The 18,177-nt window shown below is 40.6% G+C and overlaps 1 protein-coding gene across 2 annotated transcripts in view; it reads right to left on the reverse strand.

Annotated features, from left to right (window-relative positions):
• Positions 1-274: 274 nt before the first annotated feature.
• The window catches only part of PHF10 (PHD finger protein 10), a 19,821-nt gene continuing 1,918 nt past the window's right edge, over positions 275-18,177 (reverse strand). Inside the window, exons 2-12 of one of the 2 annotated variants that reach the window (XM_040628076.1) lie at positions 15,810-15,916; positions 13,436-13,566; positions 12,733-12,810; positions 11,665-11,798; positions 11,418-11,567; positions 10,718-10,827; positions 8,900-9,053; positions 6,508-6,663; positions 1,966-2,074; positions 1,493-1,681; positions 275-461 (exon numbers count right to left, since the gene is read on the reverse strand). In XM_040628076.1, coding sequence (XP_040484010.1) covers positions 376-461; positions 1,493-1,681; positions 1,966-2,074; positions 6,508-6,663; positions 8,900-9,053; positions 10,718-10,827; positions 11,418-11,567; positions 11,665-11,798; positions 12,733-12,810; positions 13,436-13,566; positions 15,810-15,916 — 1,404 coding nt within the window. In that variant the 3' untranslated portion in view covers positions 275-375. Of the gene's footprint in view, positions 462-1,492; positions 1,682-1,965; positions 2,075-6,507; positions 6,664-8,899; positions 9,054-10,717; positions 10,828-11,417; positions 11,568-11,664; positions 11,799-12,732; positions 12,817-13,435; positions 13,567-15,809; positions 15,917-18,177 lie in introns of both variants that reach the window. The other variant, XM_040628075.1, reaches the window with a different exon arrangement.

Raw genomic sequence — 18,177 nt, forward strand, 5'->3', positions numbered from 1 at the left:
AAATAACTGTTATGCTACCCACCATAGGCCAGAAACAATATAGATTAGGAAAATTTCATGCAAATAATAGTCACTTTCAGGTCAATGGAGGAAGAGTTGAGTATTTCAATTAAATTGTCTTAATATTTCCAACTGAATTTCTGGATAGAGCCAAAGTACTAAGAAATTGAAAAAACGTTTGGAAAATGAACTGTTATTTCTCTACTTGAAATTGGTTTCAAGGGTAAAAGTGGCTTATAACAAATAAATGAACTTGCAGATTTTAAGCACATAGTTAATTTCAGAAATCTTTTATTGGCATAAAATTGAGAATGTAAGTTGGCACCAAATATTTCATTTAAATCCATATTACAATATGGGGGTCAAGAAACTATTTTATCCCTCTTTGCTGTTTTTCCCCCTTCTGCCCACTTTCCTGGGTGTTGGGGGGGCTCGCTGACAACAGTCACAAATCCAGCGACCTAGGAGAAAAATTGTTAGTTAATATGGTGTGAAATTTAATTCTTTAGGACTGAATTTTAAACCCATTTGGCTCTCCTTCCTTAGCTATCACTAATGACATTTCTCTGTGGATTTGTGATGTGAAGGACACAAATGAGTTTAGGGAGAAAAATGTACACTTCCCTTCATCAGTGTAATCAATACCATGTGAAATTCAGTGCCAGTGGGGGGTGGGAGGAGCGACTCTATACAATAAGGACTTCAAAAATTACCACAGTCCTTTCTGAAACCCAAACGCTATCCTACTTTCAGAGTTCAGTACTACAAATCCTCCTATAAAACCTGTTACAGAGTTTGGCTTATTTTCAGCCTTTTTCTCTGCTGCTCAGTGGCAGCTCCTGAGGCCTGGTGTACCAGACACGCACTTTAAACTGATCAGTGATAAACTACCATGTACTCCATCTGAGTTACTCCAGAACTTCAAGTTGCCTGTTTCTTAATGATTCCCAGGAAACTTAGTTCTAGGCATATATTTTATAAAAGTATTATACAGTGTTAACTATGCAAATAAGTTCTAAATTTACACAATTATGTGTAATATTTTAGTCCAATTACTGTGATTTATTCTTTGACTCTGTGTTCATTCCAAAGTTATCTGGAATTGTCATGCTGCCTCATTTTATAGAAATCTGGTTTAATATTTATAAAGGCATAGCAGTCATTTTTGTTAAGTTTCTGAATAGATGACATAAAAATAAAATCAAGGCTTTGAAACAAATTGATGCTCTTGCTTTAGTTCTTTCAATAGAAAGACATGAGTTCACGCTACATTGGACTCTACTTCCAGCACTTGGATGGGGCACTCTGACATCCCATTTGTCCTTTAGTTGGGTTACCTAGGGATGAAAAGCAGGTGGACATTATCTGGATAATCACAACTTTGGTCACTTCTTAACAGAAGGGTCTTTATGGTGTTATGCAAAGCCTTTAAAAAAAGGCTGGGAGAGTCCCTTCACTCAAAGATAATGTTCCTCCTTTTTTCAGTCTTTACCTGATGGAATAGCACCAAGGCCCACACAAAAAGTATGATAACCTCGGTCACACACATCACAGAACATCATTTCTTCTTCGTGGTGGGGTTGTCCACATATAATGCAAGTTTTACATTCCATACATTGCCATGGGTAGGTCTTAATCATAGAAACAAGCTCCATGGTCATATCCAGGCAAGAAGGATGGCCTAAACCAAAACCAGCATTAGTATTTCACAAAAGAATGTTGAACTTAATATGGCATAATAAAATGCTAGTTTGCTTCGAGTTCTCGAGAATGGCTACAATGTTTAATCACCAAAGAAATGAAAATACAAGAAGTAGAGGAAAATACATGGGCGGCTTTTCTATGCCTCACAAGTTACCCTATAAATTTGATGATTCTTTGACTCAGGTCTAACAACTAAAAATCCTGGTTTTCGAAGCAACAAATAGGGTGGTTAAAATGTTAAGAAGACATGTCAGTACTTACCACTATTATCACACTGGGAGCAGTGTATAAGTGATTCAGCCTTCCCTTTCTTGTTGGACTCCTTACCCTTCAGACAAATTCCACATAGAGCATTTGGAATGACCTTTGGCTGGAAGGGTAGAAGAGGGCTATAAATTCATGCCAGAAGAACTTACTATGGGTTCATAAGGAATTGTTACTGCCTTATCTACTTTTGGTAACTTGCTAGTGAGGACCTTTTTGAAAGACCTAACCAGACAGCCTGCTTTCAACATACAATGGCCTACTGACTAAAGCCTTCGATTTCGTTTAAAACTTCTGTCAACAGCGTGATCTCCTGTTAGGATTAAATGTAGCATTCTACACTCCCTATGTGCACAGTAAGATCTGTATAATAAACTGGAAGGGAAGAAACTACAATGTCAAGTTGAACTATTAACTGGAAGAGAAAATCCAGGAACCGAATGACCATTACATGTATAGTCAGGCTTACTGAGAAACAGAAGGCTCTGTGTTAAGCAGCTTATATACTGGTTTTGTTTAAAAACTGATTATTTTCCCAAAGTTGTAAAAATAGATCTATAAAATCTAAGTTACAAGAATCAATGTTTTAACATTTTTAATTGAAAGATGTCTCATCCATACATTGTCATGTGCATAAATGTTTCTGGAAACCAAGCTATGATTATTCCCTTTGCGTATCTAATAATAAAAGAGCCTGTGCTTAAGGGAAAAGCATTCCATATGAGATACAAAACATAAAAGAGGAAAATAAGTTTTCAGACAAGCAAAAGAAAAAAAAAAATCACTTAAAAAATTACAGACACCCTCATATTCTCGAGTACCATTCATTTTTTGGATTAAAGCTTTGCTCAATTCAATGAAAGTATCTGGGCTTTAAAAAACACTTAGCAACACACGGAAAAGGACAAAGAAGAAAAGATTCACAGCACCTACAATTATTAGGGGAGGGAGAACATACAAACGTCACAGCTTTGACCATAAGATGATGTTCATTCATGCTACCTGAATACGTACATAATGGTGGCGGAAAAAGAAGAGCAAGCATGGGCCAAGTAGGAGATGGGCCAGGGTCATATGTGTATACACGACCAGCGGGGAGATTCTCTTCAACAGGACTGGGGTATTTCTGTTTTATTCCAACCCAGCCAAATACATCTTCTATTTCCCTCTCCTAAGTTACTAAACCAAAGAGGAGTCTAAAGGAAACTCCAACTTTGTATACAGCAATCCAGCTTTGAAATGTCTCACTGCCACCTTCAAAACCTGTTAAGCCTTAACAATTCATTAATTCTTTAAGTTTTTTATGTTTTAAATTATCTTTCTTTGCAAAAGATGACAGAGGCATTCAAAAATAATTTTTGGCTTATTTATTTAAAAAAAAGTCAACCTTATACATAAATATAATAAAAACAATAACTACACAATCACAAATGTCTCTACAAAATAATAAATATCATGGAAGTTAAAACATACATGTAAAACTTTACCGTGAACTATTCTACATCTCCTGTATGTGTGTCTGTATACCCTGCTCCCCCAACAAAAGGATAGTGTCACGTGCTCACACCGTGTGGTCTTGCAGCGCAGTTACCCTCCGTTGTTGCTGCTACATTCTATGCAGGACGTTCTCACTGTGTTTCCTACACCTGAACACAAGACAGCTAGAAGTGCACTTCTACGATCCAAGTTCTGATCCGGTGATGACCACATCTGTAACTGCCATACTATACAGCAGAAAACTACCTCTCAATACACCAAAATAAGAACTCTCTTGTGGCTTATGGCACCTGCACTGAATGGAAAAGATATACTTGTTTAATACTTGTAGTTGAAGTTAGATACTGGTATACCAGGTATTCAGATATCTTTCACTGAAGTCAGGGAAGTAACTACACAGTTTTAAATCCTAAAAGAACTCCTCATAGGAGATCCTTTACAAAAGTCAAAAAGGAATCAAACACAAGGCTAGTCATTCACATTCTAGAGCAATTCAAGTTCTACAGCCATTAAAATATACATTAAACACCTATGATAAAAAAGGGACACCAAGAAAATTCTAGGTTTACTTCTAAGCTTAAAAATCATAATATTTTGTTAAACCACTTAAAATTTTTCTTACCCAACAGTCTTCATCTTGATGAAAAGAGGGAGTGACAGGGGTGGAGAAGGGAGAGAGAAAGAAAGAGAGACAGAGCTTTGGAGCATTTCCTATGGCAATTCTTGTTCGCTCAAGCACTCTGAGCTGAGAAGCCACCTGCTCACACCCAGGACCACGAGTTGGGAAGCTAGTCTCTGAAGGAGACCCCTCTGACGGAGGAAGGGAACAGTGTGCAGAACTCCCTCGAAGACTGACGGAAGAGAACCCTATGTCTGACAGTCAGTTCTACTTCTAGTAACTGCAACAACATCAAAGTTTCACTATTGACAAGAAAAGTAAAATACTCATCCTAATGGTTCTCAGCATCTCAAATAAAAGGCTCACAACACACTGACTTTCCTGCTTGAGAAATAACCAAAGATAAGTGAGACTTTCACGGTAGCACTAATATAATATAGATTTTAATTATAAACTTGTCAGATAGGCCTGAATCCTAACAATTATGTTTTAATTGCAGGTTAATGTAACCTAAACAATACTGTCCTACAAATTAAGGGCAAGCACTAGTGAATCTTATTAAGCAAGACATCAGATACATCATCATTTTTCTTAACTCCAACATATTTATATATATGACCTTCAGCTTGAAGTACCCTAATATTTAGGCACATCTTGGCTTATTAATATTTTTCATAGAGAGGTTAATTTTAATAAACATGTTCACATTAATGTATGAAGTCTAGATACTGGTTGTTCCAAACTTTGAAATACCTGAAACATTTTTAGCTACTAAAAATGTTCACAGAAATTATAAAATGTGTATTTTGCATATTACACTCCCTTGAGTAATATCAATTTAGGTTAATCTATAGGATTTCTAGATTAAATCAATGATACTGCGGAATAATTCTTCATTTTCGGCCTCTATTAAAACATCGACTTCACCATTCTCTCCTCTGAACCCATGATGAATCCAGGCGTACTGTGAAAGGTCTCCTTGATGCCAACAGTGTGCTTCGAGCTGCCACTCCAACTGAAGACCAGCAGCACGCTCTGCAGCACACACACCGGGCTCACTTTCCAAGATTTAATCTTTGGAGTTCATTTGCTTCCAATTATTAAGCATTAATTTACATTTTATGTTTAAAAAATTAGGTAAGCTATATATGTAAAAACAAGTATAAAAATCACACAGCTGCAGCCTACTGAAGCCATCCTTGGAAGCCAACCCTTGCCAAATGAAGCTTAAAATTTGCTTGCCATAGACTGAAAAACACGCATTTCTAAGTTGATTATGTAAAGGCATTTTCAAATTAAACACGGATTAAATACACTAATTTGTTAAATTGCTTTGTTTACTTCAGGAGAAGAAAGGTAAGCGGACTGCGAGAAGGGCCCGGCTGGGGGAAGGGAAGTTGGCTGGCGGCCCGCGCGCACACCTGTTCTTCTAGATCGTCCACCGCGACCCCAATCCTGACACACGACAAGATGCTTTAACAATTCCACTCAGCAGAACTACCCGATCACCTTACTCTAAAACGTTCCTTCAAAACACCTTCATAACCACAATAAAAGGCATATTCTGATACATTCCAGACCATACGAATGGTCTATTTTACTATTACCGTCCAGAACGTAAAACCGTGCGGCTGATTTCACCCCTTGCAGGACATTCCTAAACCCCCATGCAGGGATAAGGCTACTCACCTCTCACCTAGCTCTCTGAGGGGGAAGACGGTAACAATACTATTGCTGATAGCATACTACCTTACTCTGAGAAGAGCCAGACCAGAAGTTCACAAGTACATATAAATATATATGCCAGATTGCACCACTAAATAATGCTTAAATCCTGGTCATGGAGTTATAGAGGCTATCTGCCAAGGTCAGGCTAAAAATTCACCACAATGTAAATAACAGGTTTTACTATTTTCTATCGCAGAGTTAGCTGAATTTGGCCAATGGATCAAATAATCTTTAGATTAAACCCAGATCTTTCTCCAGGAGAGGCAGCTTACTCTAAGAGTCTATCCACCCATCCCTTACAGCTTAGCATGTTCAGCTATACTAAATACGAGGATATTTTAAATGTCAGATGATTAGGATCTTTACTCCAAGGAAACAAAGTATGAAGTTCTGCCTATGAAATAAATAATTTTTTAAAAACCCATACTTGCCTGGTTATTGTTTAAAAGACAAAAGATTTTCTTATAAGTTGTACATATACAGAAAACAGAAGCTGAACCATAGGCAAAAGTGACAGAAAAGCCACCAGGAAAATAAAGCAAAAAAGAAGGAAGCCGACAGAGGGCACACACCACAGAAGAACAGCTAGTGAAGTGCAGCAGGCAGAGCTCCGCGACTCTGAAAGTCAAGTTAGACTATCTCGGGAAGAGAGGCTGGTCAGGAAGGAAGCGGAGTCAGGGGCTTTTTTCTTCTACCTTGTACCCAGGGACTGACTTGGACAGTACAGAACGTTTGGAAGCATCTTTTCTTGGAGTAGCAGCTTTGTCCTTGGATCTCTGTCTTCCCTGGAAAGGCTCCTCCTGGCTGTCGGGAAGGCCTTCCCCTTCAGACACGTTGCCGGAGGAGCTGTCCTGGAGGTCAAAAGCACAAAGATTCCTTGGAATTCACACAGACTTGAGTGGGATCTATAAGAAGTTTTGAAGTTCCATCAGTGTAAAAATAAAAAGATAATGGTAAATATAAGAAAACTTTTTCCAGTGCAGACTAAAAGAAGTCATGTTAAAAATCACCTACCGGTCTTATAAATACATGATAACACAGAACTAATTTCATTTGCACCAGCTAGTACCTTCATCCACCGTTTTCTGACGTAACATGGACAGAACTGGCTGCTCCCGTGTTCGACAGCACTGTGCTGTGTCACCGGCGGGCATTGGTTGTTTCAGACAAAAAACGGCTTAAAAAATAAACTCTTAAATAAGGGTGGGTATTTTTACTGAGTAACAAATGTCATTAAAGTTCTTCAAGCACTCACCTGTATTCCATGCAAGCACCAATATCACTGAGGCTCTACGACAGACAGTATCTGACATATTTTATATGTTCAAAGTTTAGGAGTTCAATATCTGATCATTTAATTCTTCATTTGTTAATTTAAACTTTTCTAACTAAAATAAAAATGCTATGTTCATATAAATTATGAAAATTATAAGTGAAAAAAGTAGGCTATCCATAACTATCCTGATAAACATTCTGAGACTGCTGGGCACATGAACGTGTCTCCTTGTAATGTTTTCCAGGTGTGCGTCTGCATAACACATTCACACACGCATACACACACCCCATCTACACTTCTCCTCATTGTTTTAGGACACAAAACTAGTGGGGCACCTGGGGGGCTCAGTCTGTTAAGCGACCGGCTCCTGGTTTCAGCTGAGGTCATGATCTCAGGGTTGTGAGATCGAGCCCCACGTCAGGCTCCACACTCAGTGCGGAGTCTATTTAAGACTTTCTCTCTCCCTCCCCCTCTGCCCCGCCCCCACTCCTCTAAAATAAATAAATCTTTAAACGTGATCTTTAAAACACACACGTGGATTACACTGAGTGTGTATGCTCATGTTTTTCAATTGTTTTAAGTATTATGTGCATTTTAACACATCATTAAATATTCTTTGAACTTAATTTCTGTCATGTAAATGTAATGTATCACCTACTGTGGACATTGAACTTATTCCTAATTTCCATTATAACAAATACTGTTAACACTCCAACGACCATTTTTTTTCCTAATTAAATTTTGTCCTTCAGGTAAATTCTGTTAGTATATTTACTAGGTCAAATTCTGTGGAAGTTAAAAATCTTGGTATAAACTGTTAAATGCTCTCCTGAAATGCTGGATTAATTTATACTCCTCTAGGCAGAGTGAGGGAAAGTCAGCTTCAACATAGCCTGCTCACACCACAGCTCCCCTTTTGCCAATAAGACAGGAGAAAAATGGTACCATCACTTTAATTACTGGAATAGCATCTTATTTTATGTAACGTGTATCATTAAATGTTTTAGAAGTTGTTGGTGACAAAAAAATGTACTGCCCATTTAATAGTAGCACATTCTCGGCTTCAGGCTGGCCACAATGAGGTTTAAAAATGTGCTACATCAAATCAAAATCCTCTGGCACTGTGATTTTTGTTCTCCTTCACCTCCACCAAGCACACCAGACATTCCCAGTCATGCAATTGCATTTTGCTTGGGGGAAAAAAAAAGTCATACAAGAAAACTTCCCGAAGAGCACAACGTACCAGTCACCTTCACATTCTCCTATAGGAAATCTGAACTATTGATCAAGCAACAGGACGGGGTGCCTGGGTGGCTCAGTCGGTCAAGTGCCTTCGGCTCATATCCCAAGGTCCTGGGATCGAGCCCCAAGTGGGGAATCCCTGCTCAGCAGGGAGCCTGCTTCTCCCTCTCCTCCCTGCTTGTGCTCTCTATCACTATATCTGTCTCTCTCTCAAATAAATAAATATTAAAAAAAAAAAAAAGTTAAACAATAGGAACACAAGTTAACGTGCTCCCAAAACCAAGACATTTCAATACAGGATTGTAAACTCATATCCGGTGCCCTTTCCTAACGTGCCTGTGATAACTTTAAAGGCAACTTTAAAAATAAAACTTACCAAAGGCCATGCACAGCCCATCTATACCAACGCACACAATAAATTTTCTTGATGAACACATTCAGGAAATTATATGCAACTGTCCTTGTTCAAAAAGAGGGTGGTGACACAAGTTCAATTCAACATCTGGGAAAGCAACTAGCAAAAACTCAAGGGGCAGGAGACACCACCTCGTAAAGATCAATGCTCCTACCGAAGTGCCTTTGTGTTTCCGCCTCTCCTCGCCTCGACCGTCCTCGGCATCATCCGAATCGCCGTCGCTGTCTAGGGCCGGGAGCTCAGGATCCAGAGGGGGCTCATAAAGCGCGGTGTTCAACGGCAGATACCGCAGCTCATCCGGTGAGTACCTGAGGTTCAGACAGATGACTGTCAGTTATCTTTTATGATTCATATGAATGATCTAATCCATGAGCTTTAAAGATAGCCTTCATCTTCTCAATTAACCCCAAATACTTTTGGAAAACGATTACAGATGGAACAAATAACTTTTCATTTTCTATCAAGTAAAGAAAGGTAATAAATAAAAAGCTTAAACATTTTTTTACAACAGGCTAAGAGTGTAATATATGCACTTGATTCTTATTGTCAAAAGATAATGTCTCTCTCCTTCATCCTCAACCCAAAAAGAGGAGGGAAAAAAAAAGTCAGCAGACTACAGTGGAACTGTGGCAGTTAAGGACCGTGCACAAAGCCTAAGCTGCCTGAGCACCCCACCCCCACTCCCTAAGTTCTCACTGCTTGTGGGTCTGTTGCTGCTTCGCATGTGCAACGAGGACAACGATGCATCCGCCTCACAGACGGACGTGAGGGTTACATCATCGACGCTCGTGATGCACGGCAGTGCGTGGTCCATGACATTATCTAAGAAACCAAATTAATCACCTAGTGTGTCTGACACTAGAGATCAAGCAGGCCCTCATCCTGAGTCAGATGGCACCCACGCCATGTTCGTGCCATTCCCACCCACCAGCCGGCCCCCCCCACATCACACCCGGTCCACACCCTGACACCTGCGTTTAGGAGTAGGCACCAGATCAGCAGCTCCCTCAACTAACACAGCAAAAAGCAAAGGGACTGGTACCCTGCATATCACTTTTAATAATCTGCTGACCCAAAAGTGAATTAAAATCTGCTAATCCATGATTTAAATTTGGCTTTCAAATAGTATGATCCTATAGTCTATTTTTTTTTTAAAGATTTTATTTATTTATGTGACAGAGAGAGACAGCCAGCGAGAGAGGGAACACAAGCAGGGGGAGTGGGAGAGGAAGAAGCAGGCTCCCAGCGGAGGAGCCCGATGTGGGACTCGATCCCAGAACGCCGGGATCACGCCCTGAGCCGAAGGCAGACGCTTAACGACTGCGCTACCCAGGCGCCCCGATCCTATAGTCTATTTTAAATACTATTCTTTAAAGAATAATCTCTTTCCTCAAAAACATAAGATTTAAAGCTGAAGTAAAAGTTGAGATTTTCAAACAAAATGACCCTGTTCGCCTGGTTTTCAGTGACATCCCGGTTGGGGATAAGAGATGAGCAACATCTTGCTACACTGTGTGGAAGCAGCAGCCAGGCCAGTGATGTGGCTGAACAAGCAGGTGGCCGCACCCACCCAAGCAGCCACTCTGCTCCTTCCTTCATACTCTCTGCAGACGAAGCCAGTGCTTCCCAGCAGAGGTCTGTGGAAACACAGACAAGAAATCAGCAGGTCTGGGGTTGTGCCCAGGAGTCTGCATTCCCAACAAACTTTCAAGTGACAAAGGAACAGTGTGAGACCTGAGGTGCTTGAGAACCTCTGGCACTTGCCCACAGAAACATGAGTAGGTGGGCGGGGAGACGGGCAGCCTGGGCTTTGTCAGCAGCTGTCCAAGCGCCGCCTCAACTGTGTTCTTCACGGCAGAGCCACAGAGGTCAGAGAATATGGACACACGCCCAACTTTTTGGAGGCAAGTACACAAGACTTTCAAGTCCCTCAGCAATACCCAGTAGGAAGGGTCATAAAACCAATGAATACCTTTTGTAATATTCCTGGAACTGTCCGGGGATGAGGGCCACTGGGTAAGAACTGACCTTGGTTCGCTCTGTCGGTAACACTTTGTACTTCCCTTGAGGCACCTGGATAACCTGGGTTAACGTGCAGAGAAATACAAAACACAATCCCTTGTGTTCTCCACTGTGCTCCTCACCCCAAAAGGCTAAAAACACAGGAGACATTAGGAACTAGAACCCAAGGAGACAGGAGAGTGTTTCTAGCTGTACAGGGGAATTGTGTCTGGCTCTTCACCACGGCCATCACTGCTGAGGGAAACGTGGTGTGCTTCTGCCCACCACTGATGAGCAAGGGGACCTGGGCAACGCATACAAACGTCCTCATCTAAGAAATGAGAATACTAGCTTCAACCTCACATGGCAACCATGAGTATTACGTGAATTAAGATGGAAATTTCTTAAAACAACCCTTGGGACAAGTAGTAGAATGTCAACCACAGAGCAAAAGACACCTCACTCACACACACACACACACACACACACACACACACAGAAGTGAGCGGAGTATTACTGGCATATCATTAAAAATTATATCTCAAGTTCTGGGGCAGAAAAGGACACATTGCCAGTACGAAAAAACAACGGTTAAATAAAGGAGGTCCTGAGCACTCTACCATCACAGCACTAAGTGAGGTTCAGGAACTAAGAAAGTTAAGCAGCCCTACGTGCGTCTGCAAGTCGAAATAAGCTCTTCTTTCTTCCATACGTTCCCGGTTTAAGTTGCTGTTAAATTCAGCTGCTTTTTTGGCAGCTTTCTTAATGTACTCAGGCACTTTGCTGGCTTCAACTTTCTGAGTATTCTGTTGTTGCATTTGCTGAAATAAAAATATTACATTTGGAAGTCAAATATAACTTTACAAAATGTCATTCTCCCCAAACCAAATAAGAGATGGCAGGCACCTCAATACTTACAGAATACTCTTTATAATGATCTGTAATTCGCTGACGTTCTTTTTCTTGTAAAATAACAGAATATTCAGCATGTTTGGCTGGATATTCTTTTATCATTAAATCAATCACTTCATCACTGCGCAATGCTGTTAAACCTATTTTAGACAAAAAAAAAGTAAAAAAAGCTCTTTTAAGGCTAACTGAACAAAACTACTTTTCAAAATTTGCTTTTCCTTCACCCTACATTTAAAGTTTTCCAGTAGTCAAGGGAAAATACTGTGATATATTCGAAAATTAAAAAAATATTCATAATATAACGTCAAACAATTTTTTAAAAAAGCTCATCAAAGTTGCAAAAGAAAATAAATCAATTTTTCAACCACTTTAAGATTCAATGTACTATAAACATATATCCCTTTACTAAAACAGTGGCTAAATAATGATGCATACTAACTATACGCAATTGAGGACTAAGGATTATCCTTAATCTAATATCCTTAACTAAGAAAAGATATTAGAAGAAAACAAGAGTTTTTCAATATATTGCAGTACTTAGTCTTCAAATTCAATACACGAGAAATATTACAGAGTCCATTCAAATTCCCAGAGAGGCATCAGCACACACATACAAGTCACACAGGCAATTTTCAAACTCAGAGCATCAGATCATACCAACTGCTGTGATGAACACCCATGGTTTTATGTTAAAAAGTAGCCATGGCACATTAAAACGTTTATGAAAGAAAAACTGGAAACAAAGCATGGAGATAATCATACAGAACTAAAAACAGCAAAATGTGCCCTATACGAGACAAAGACCAGTACTTTTAATAACTACTATACAAATCTTGCATGCCACACACACACACACACACACACACAGACACACGGACACTTCTGTGAAATGATACTGTTATAAAATGTCATTCTTCTCTGTATTTTAACAAAAACCAAAAACAATTTAACACTTAAATAATTCAATCTATCTCATTAATATTGTAAAATACTTCAGGAAAGACGACAAATACCCATCCAATATCACCTCATAAACATCTAGCTTTCCGAATCCACGTTCAAAGCCTCCGTTACCTAGAGTACACTGCGTCTCAGTGATGACATTCAGCTCCCGCAGGTAGAGCTTCTCCTTATGGGACAAATCTCGTCGCTCTAAATCTCCAAAAAAAAAGAACAAAAGACTATTAAAAATAGTCTTTTACATTTGTAACATTATGCATTTGTAAAGCTTTTAAAAACTTAAAAACCTTTTTAAGATTTTTTAAAAAGTTAAATTCTTCATGGACTTGAAAAAGTACTGCGTGTTATATATTCCAAAGATTACTAAAGAGACCACGCTATCGTACAAATTCAAGGAATAAAAGCTAAATTAAAGTTGAAAATAGAATAACCCAAAGCAAGAATAGTAACTAGTTGCACAGACAGCTTTTCTCAAATGCAGACGCAGCCCCACGTACTGCCTCCCTCGCTCAGGCCAGGGAGCAGTAGGAAAGAATCAAACTCCTGCTGCTTTCGGCCATAACATGACTTTTTCTAAGACTTCCCCCAGGAAATTCACCTTCCACATTTTGCTTTTAAGTCCATTTATAAAGCATAAGAGCAAACTGAGAGTGGAGAGAAACGTTGGGTGACAGCAGAAAGGAACATCAGCCAGCAGAATATACAGTATATTACAAACAATCCATACTCAAATATTCAGAAGTTGATAACCTATCAAAAAGAATTACTATTAGTTACAAGTTAGACTTAATCTGTTACATAAACTAAGACTTAATACCTGGATATTTCCGTTTAAAGGAGGTCACACCCAAATATTCACTGACTTGTTCTTGAAGCATATAGTATTCTCCTGTTTCATCAGGTGGCCATTTGTACTCTATCAAATTTTCTGCTGGATAGTAGCTAAAGCTAAGCACAGAAATATATATTATGCCTTAAATGTGGCTTTTGTTAAGTTTTAGTCATTTTTATTTTAAGGATTTATTTTTGAGGAGTTTTATTTTTAGGAATTTTGGAGAACTACTTTAATTATTTAAATTCTCATTCAGTCGTCGGACCCTGCCATACATACAAGTTCCCACGGTCTTGTGCGTCCAAGAACATCACAAAACAGGCAGAGGGAAAGAAAAGCGAGCATGTGCGACACCAAACAAAGCACTGGAGCACTTCCACACACCCCGAAGAGCCACGACTCACAAGTGTCAGCAGTAAAGGAATTTTGTAGCGTAAGAGATCTACGAGGCCAAAACGGTGGTGATATTTTTTCTGAATTCCCTCTCTTGGGCTTCACGCCCATACCCCTGTTTCATTCTCCCAAGGTACAAAGTCGCCAACTCATTTTCCACCTGCTGTTCAGTGAATCAAACAGCCAAGAAAGCAGAACTCCAAAACCTTGTTTCTCAAAGAGCTGAACTATAAACCATAATTGTTTTTTCTCATAGACTCCACAAGGCCAGAAGCAGAGAACAGACCTGGTCTGATGGTGTCAGTGTACCACGGACCAATCCCAATCCTGAAGAGCCAATGACAGATCTCTGGACCCCGCCAACTCAACCCCTAAATCTCATCAGTGCACAATAGAGGCAAGAATGGGACACTATTTTATGCATCCAATTAAAAGTAACAACCAAAAAGTAGAGTTTTCTCAAAAATAGTGCTAGGAGGGGCGCCTGGGTGGCTCAGCCGTTAAGCGTCTGCCTTCGGCTCAGGTCATGATCCCAGGGTCCTGGGATCGAGCCCCGCATTGGGCTCCCTGCTTGGCGGGAAGCCTGCTTCTCCCTCTCACACTCCCCTTCCATGTTCCCTCTCTCACTGTCAATAAATAAATAAAATCTTAAAAAAAAAAATAGTGCTGGGAAATTACATACCCAAATGCAAAAGTATGAAATTGGACCCTTACCTCCTATCACATTCAATAATAGATTAACAACCTCAATACAAGAACCAAACCAGAAAACTCTTGGAAAACAAAGGAGTAACTCTTCCTGATCTCAGATTTGGCAACAGGTTTTAGACATGACACCAAAAGCATGAGCAACAGAAGAAAAATAGGTAATTAAAACTTCAGCAAAATTAAAAATTTTGTGCAGCAAAGGACTCTTTCGACAGAGTGAAAAAGGCAACCCACAGAATAGAAAGAACTGCAAATCTTGTATCTGATAAGGGATTAATATCCAGAATGCATAAAAAAACTCCTACTACTCAACAACAAAACAACCCAGTGTAAAAATGGCGGAAACACCTGAAGAGACATTTCCCCCAAAGATTCACAAATAATCACTGACAAGACGGTCAACACCACTAGTCATTCTGGAAATTCAACTAGAAACAACAGTGAGATGTCGCTCACATCTCTTAGGGTGGTATTATCAGAAGAACTGGGACAGAACCAATGGGGAAGGAAACTGCACTGCTGGCAGAACAGCAGCGATCCAGCTGCTCCTCCCCAAGGGATAGATCCGAAGGAATTAAAAACAGGGACTGCACACATATTTGTACACCAACGTCCACCGCAGCTCTGTTCACAACAGCTGAAAGTGGGAAACAACCCTAGTGTCAGTCACACATGAAAGGACAAAAGGTGGTCTAGCCACACAACGGAGCTCAGTTCGGCCCTAAAGAGAAAGGAAATTCCAACACATGCTACAACATGGATGAACTTTCAAGAAGTTACGCTGAAAGAAGCCAGACACAAAAAGACAAATACAGTTATGATTTCATCTACACGAAATACACTACAACAGGCAAATCCAAAACGTCAGCGAGGGCAATGGCGGCTGCCGGGGCCGGGGAGAGAGGGAAGTGGCAACTGTTACTGCTTCATGGCTAGGACGTTTCCTCGCAGTAGTAAAGCACTAGAGAAGGGTGCAGGTGGCAGCTGAAGGACACTGGACTAACCTGTGCCGCTGAGTGACACACCCAAACATCACTACAGTGGTGAATTTTATATGTGTATTTTATCACAATAAATACATGCCGTAATTGCACTGAGTAGCAAAAGCAATGTTTGCGTCATATGTAAAAACATGACAAAAGTATACTACAATTTCTAACAACTGCCTTTGCCAGTGCAGGGGCCAGGGAGGAGGTAGGTATCGCAGAGGAGAGAAACATACCACAAAAACTACGATTAAGCAATGAAATGACAGTACCCAAGATCTTGACTTGAAGTCTCACAACTCCTAGAGCTATCTCCTGAGCCCATTCGCCTCCTTTTGGATGGTTGGGTCCCATCATTTGAATTATCTTCATTATCATCCTATACATTTAAAAAATTCAAAAAATAAGAAGAGAACAATAAAAAAATAAGGAAAGAACGATTATGTATCTTCCCAGACTTGCTAAAAGACTCCACTTAAAGGCTTTTCAAGGACAACTGATTATACAAATGTTAACCTTCTATTATAATTAACAGGGGTCAAGAATTTGGTATGGCAAGACCTGAGAAGAAAACTTAAAAAAAAGTGATCTTCAATACAATCCGAGTAAGAAAATTTTTAATTGACTTGTAAATCTAAATCTACTTTTGCTTTCTTACCGACTGCAGTTAAAATATCCTGTGCTTTAAAAACACATAAAATTGCTGCAACACTCTAAAATTAAAGCAAACCCTCCTACCTCAGCTAGGAAAAAAATATGTGAATCATTTAGTGTTTAACTCAACTCATAGCTCGTTGGTTGACAGGACTATTCTAATGGGCTCTTATATACTTCTATTTCCATGAAAAAAGGGCATACAAAGACTAAAAACAGGTTACCAATCCTGCTATTTTTTTTCTTACACCGCAAAAATTTAGCAAAAATATTCCCTAATAAGAGTCATCAATCTATACAGCAACACACACACCCCCATCAAAAGAGGGGAGGCCTAAGCATTTTTAGGTAACATTATCCGTGATGAGACATTAATATCAAGACTTTAAGTTGAACCATTCCATTCAGAACGCGAATGAGGCATCAGATGTTAGAAAATGGATTTATTTACATATTACCTAAGGCTTAATGAGTATAAGGCTTACAAAAATAACTTTTTAAAAAAATCAAGGACATGTAGCTTTGTAAGATGAATACAGTTTTGTTAAATACCATGGTCTTCTTGCTACATATTAAAAAGAAGGCACTCCCGTAGATGAATACAAAGAGGTAATAAGTTACATTGGTCATGTATACCAAAGCTGGACTGGGATCTTACTGGGTACTTTCCTTCACTAGCTGAGTGCTGTGTTCTGTGAGCCTCTCCTTACCTGTAAAATTGAGATGATAGTACCGCCTGCATGGCGTGGCTGATGCAAGGATTAAATGAGTTAAATACGTGCGAAGCACTTAGAGCAAGGCCTAGCAAATAATTAAGTGTCCTACAAAAGTTAATATAACTGTGATGATAATTGGAAAGTCTCAAATGGCTCCAGCTACTTAGGAATTTACCCCGATCCTTTCCCAAATAGTACAATATATGGCATACTGTCCTTTTTAGTTCCTGTATAATATAATCGTTCAATTAAAGAATTCTGTACATTCCTATGAAGAAAAGCAACCAAGTATGAGATGGAGAACAGGCAGAATAAATGTATTCTCCAAAATTTTACACTTAACAGTAAGGATCACAATTGAGACATTTCATATTCAGTATTTCAGGAATAACTCCCTTTAACCAAATTCAAGAGTTTTTGTTTTGTTTTGTTTTACCTGCGATTGAGCATTTTAAGAACTTTTACGTCGATTTAAGTGTATTTCCCTTGGTTAAAAAGCTGAAACACTCAAAAAAAAAAAAAAGTTAAAAATTCAAAGTCCTCAAAAAAAGCTGAACCCAGAGTTCCATAGGCAGTGCTCTGCATGTGCTATTAGCAGTGCTAAGCAGAGGCACTGCGAGCACGAGGGAGCGTGGGTCGGCGGCCCCTTGCCCGCACAGGTGCGCGGTGGAGCGGCGCGTTAGGGACCGCCCGCACTCCGAGCCACAGGTGGTATGCCAAGGCCGCAGGTGCGCTCCCCCCGCAGGTGCGCGCCCCCCGAGGCTCTCCGCAGCCTGCTCCAGCGGCCGCTTCCGGGGGGCCCACCTTCTCCCCAAACCCCTGATGGCGCACACGCGCTTTAGCGCGCAGCCCGGCTGCTCTCCAGTCGCCTCCGGCTGAGCACGCGGTCCCCTTAGCTCCGGGAAACGGCACCGACTACATTTCAAATCACAAAAAGAGTTTCGCAGGAAAAATCAGAACGCCTGCGTGCTGGTCTAGTTACTAAACTAAGTTCACGGACTATTTTGTGCTCCAGCTGTCTGCCGGGTTCTCGGCGAGGCAACACAGTCCAGAGCCACCCGAGCCACCCCGGAGCCTCCGGGGCCGGTTTCCCCGCTCGCGGCCGGGACGCCGCGGCCCCGAGAGCCGCTTCCGCCGGGCGCGCTCCGAACCCCGGCGACGCGCACTCCGCCCCGCACTCCGCGGGGCCAGGCCGCCCCCGCCGCCTCAGGGACCCGGCCGCGGCGGCCGAGCGGGGGCGGCCTCGGGGGGCGGCGGCCTCGGGGGGCCG

Source organism: Ursus maritimus, unplaced genomic scaffold, assembly GCF_017311325.1.
Source record: "Ursus maritimus isolate PB19 unplaced genomic scaffold, ASM1731132v1 scaffold_13, whole genome shotgun sequence".
In the NCBI taxonomy this organism is placed as follows: Eukaryota; Metazoa; Chordata; class Mammalia; order Carnivora; family Ursidae; genus Ursus; species Ursus maritimus.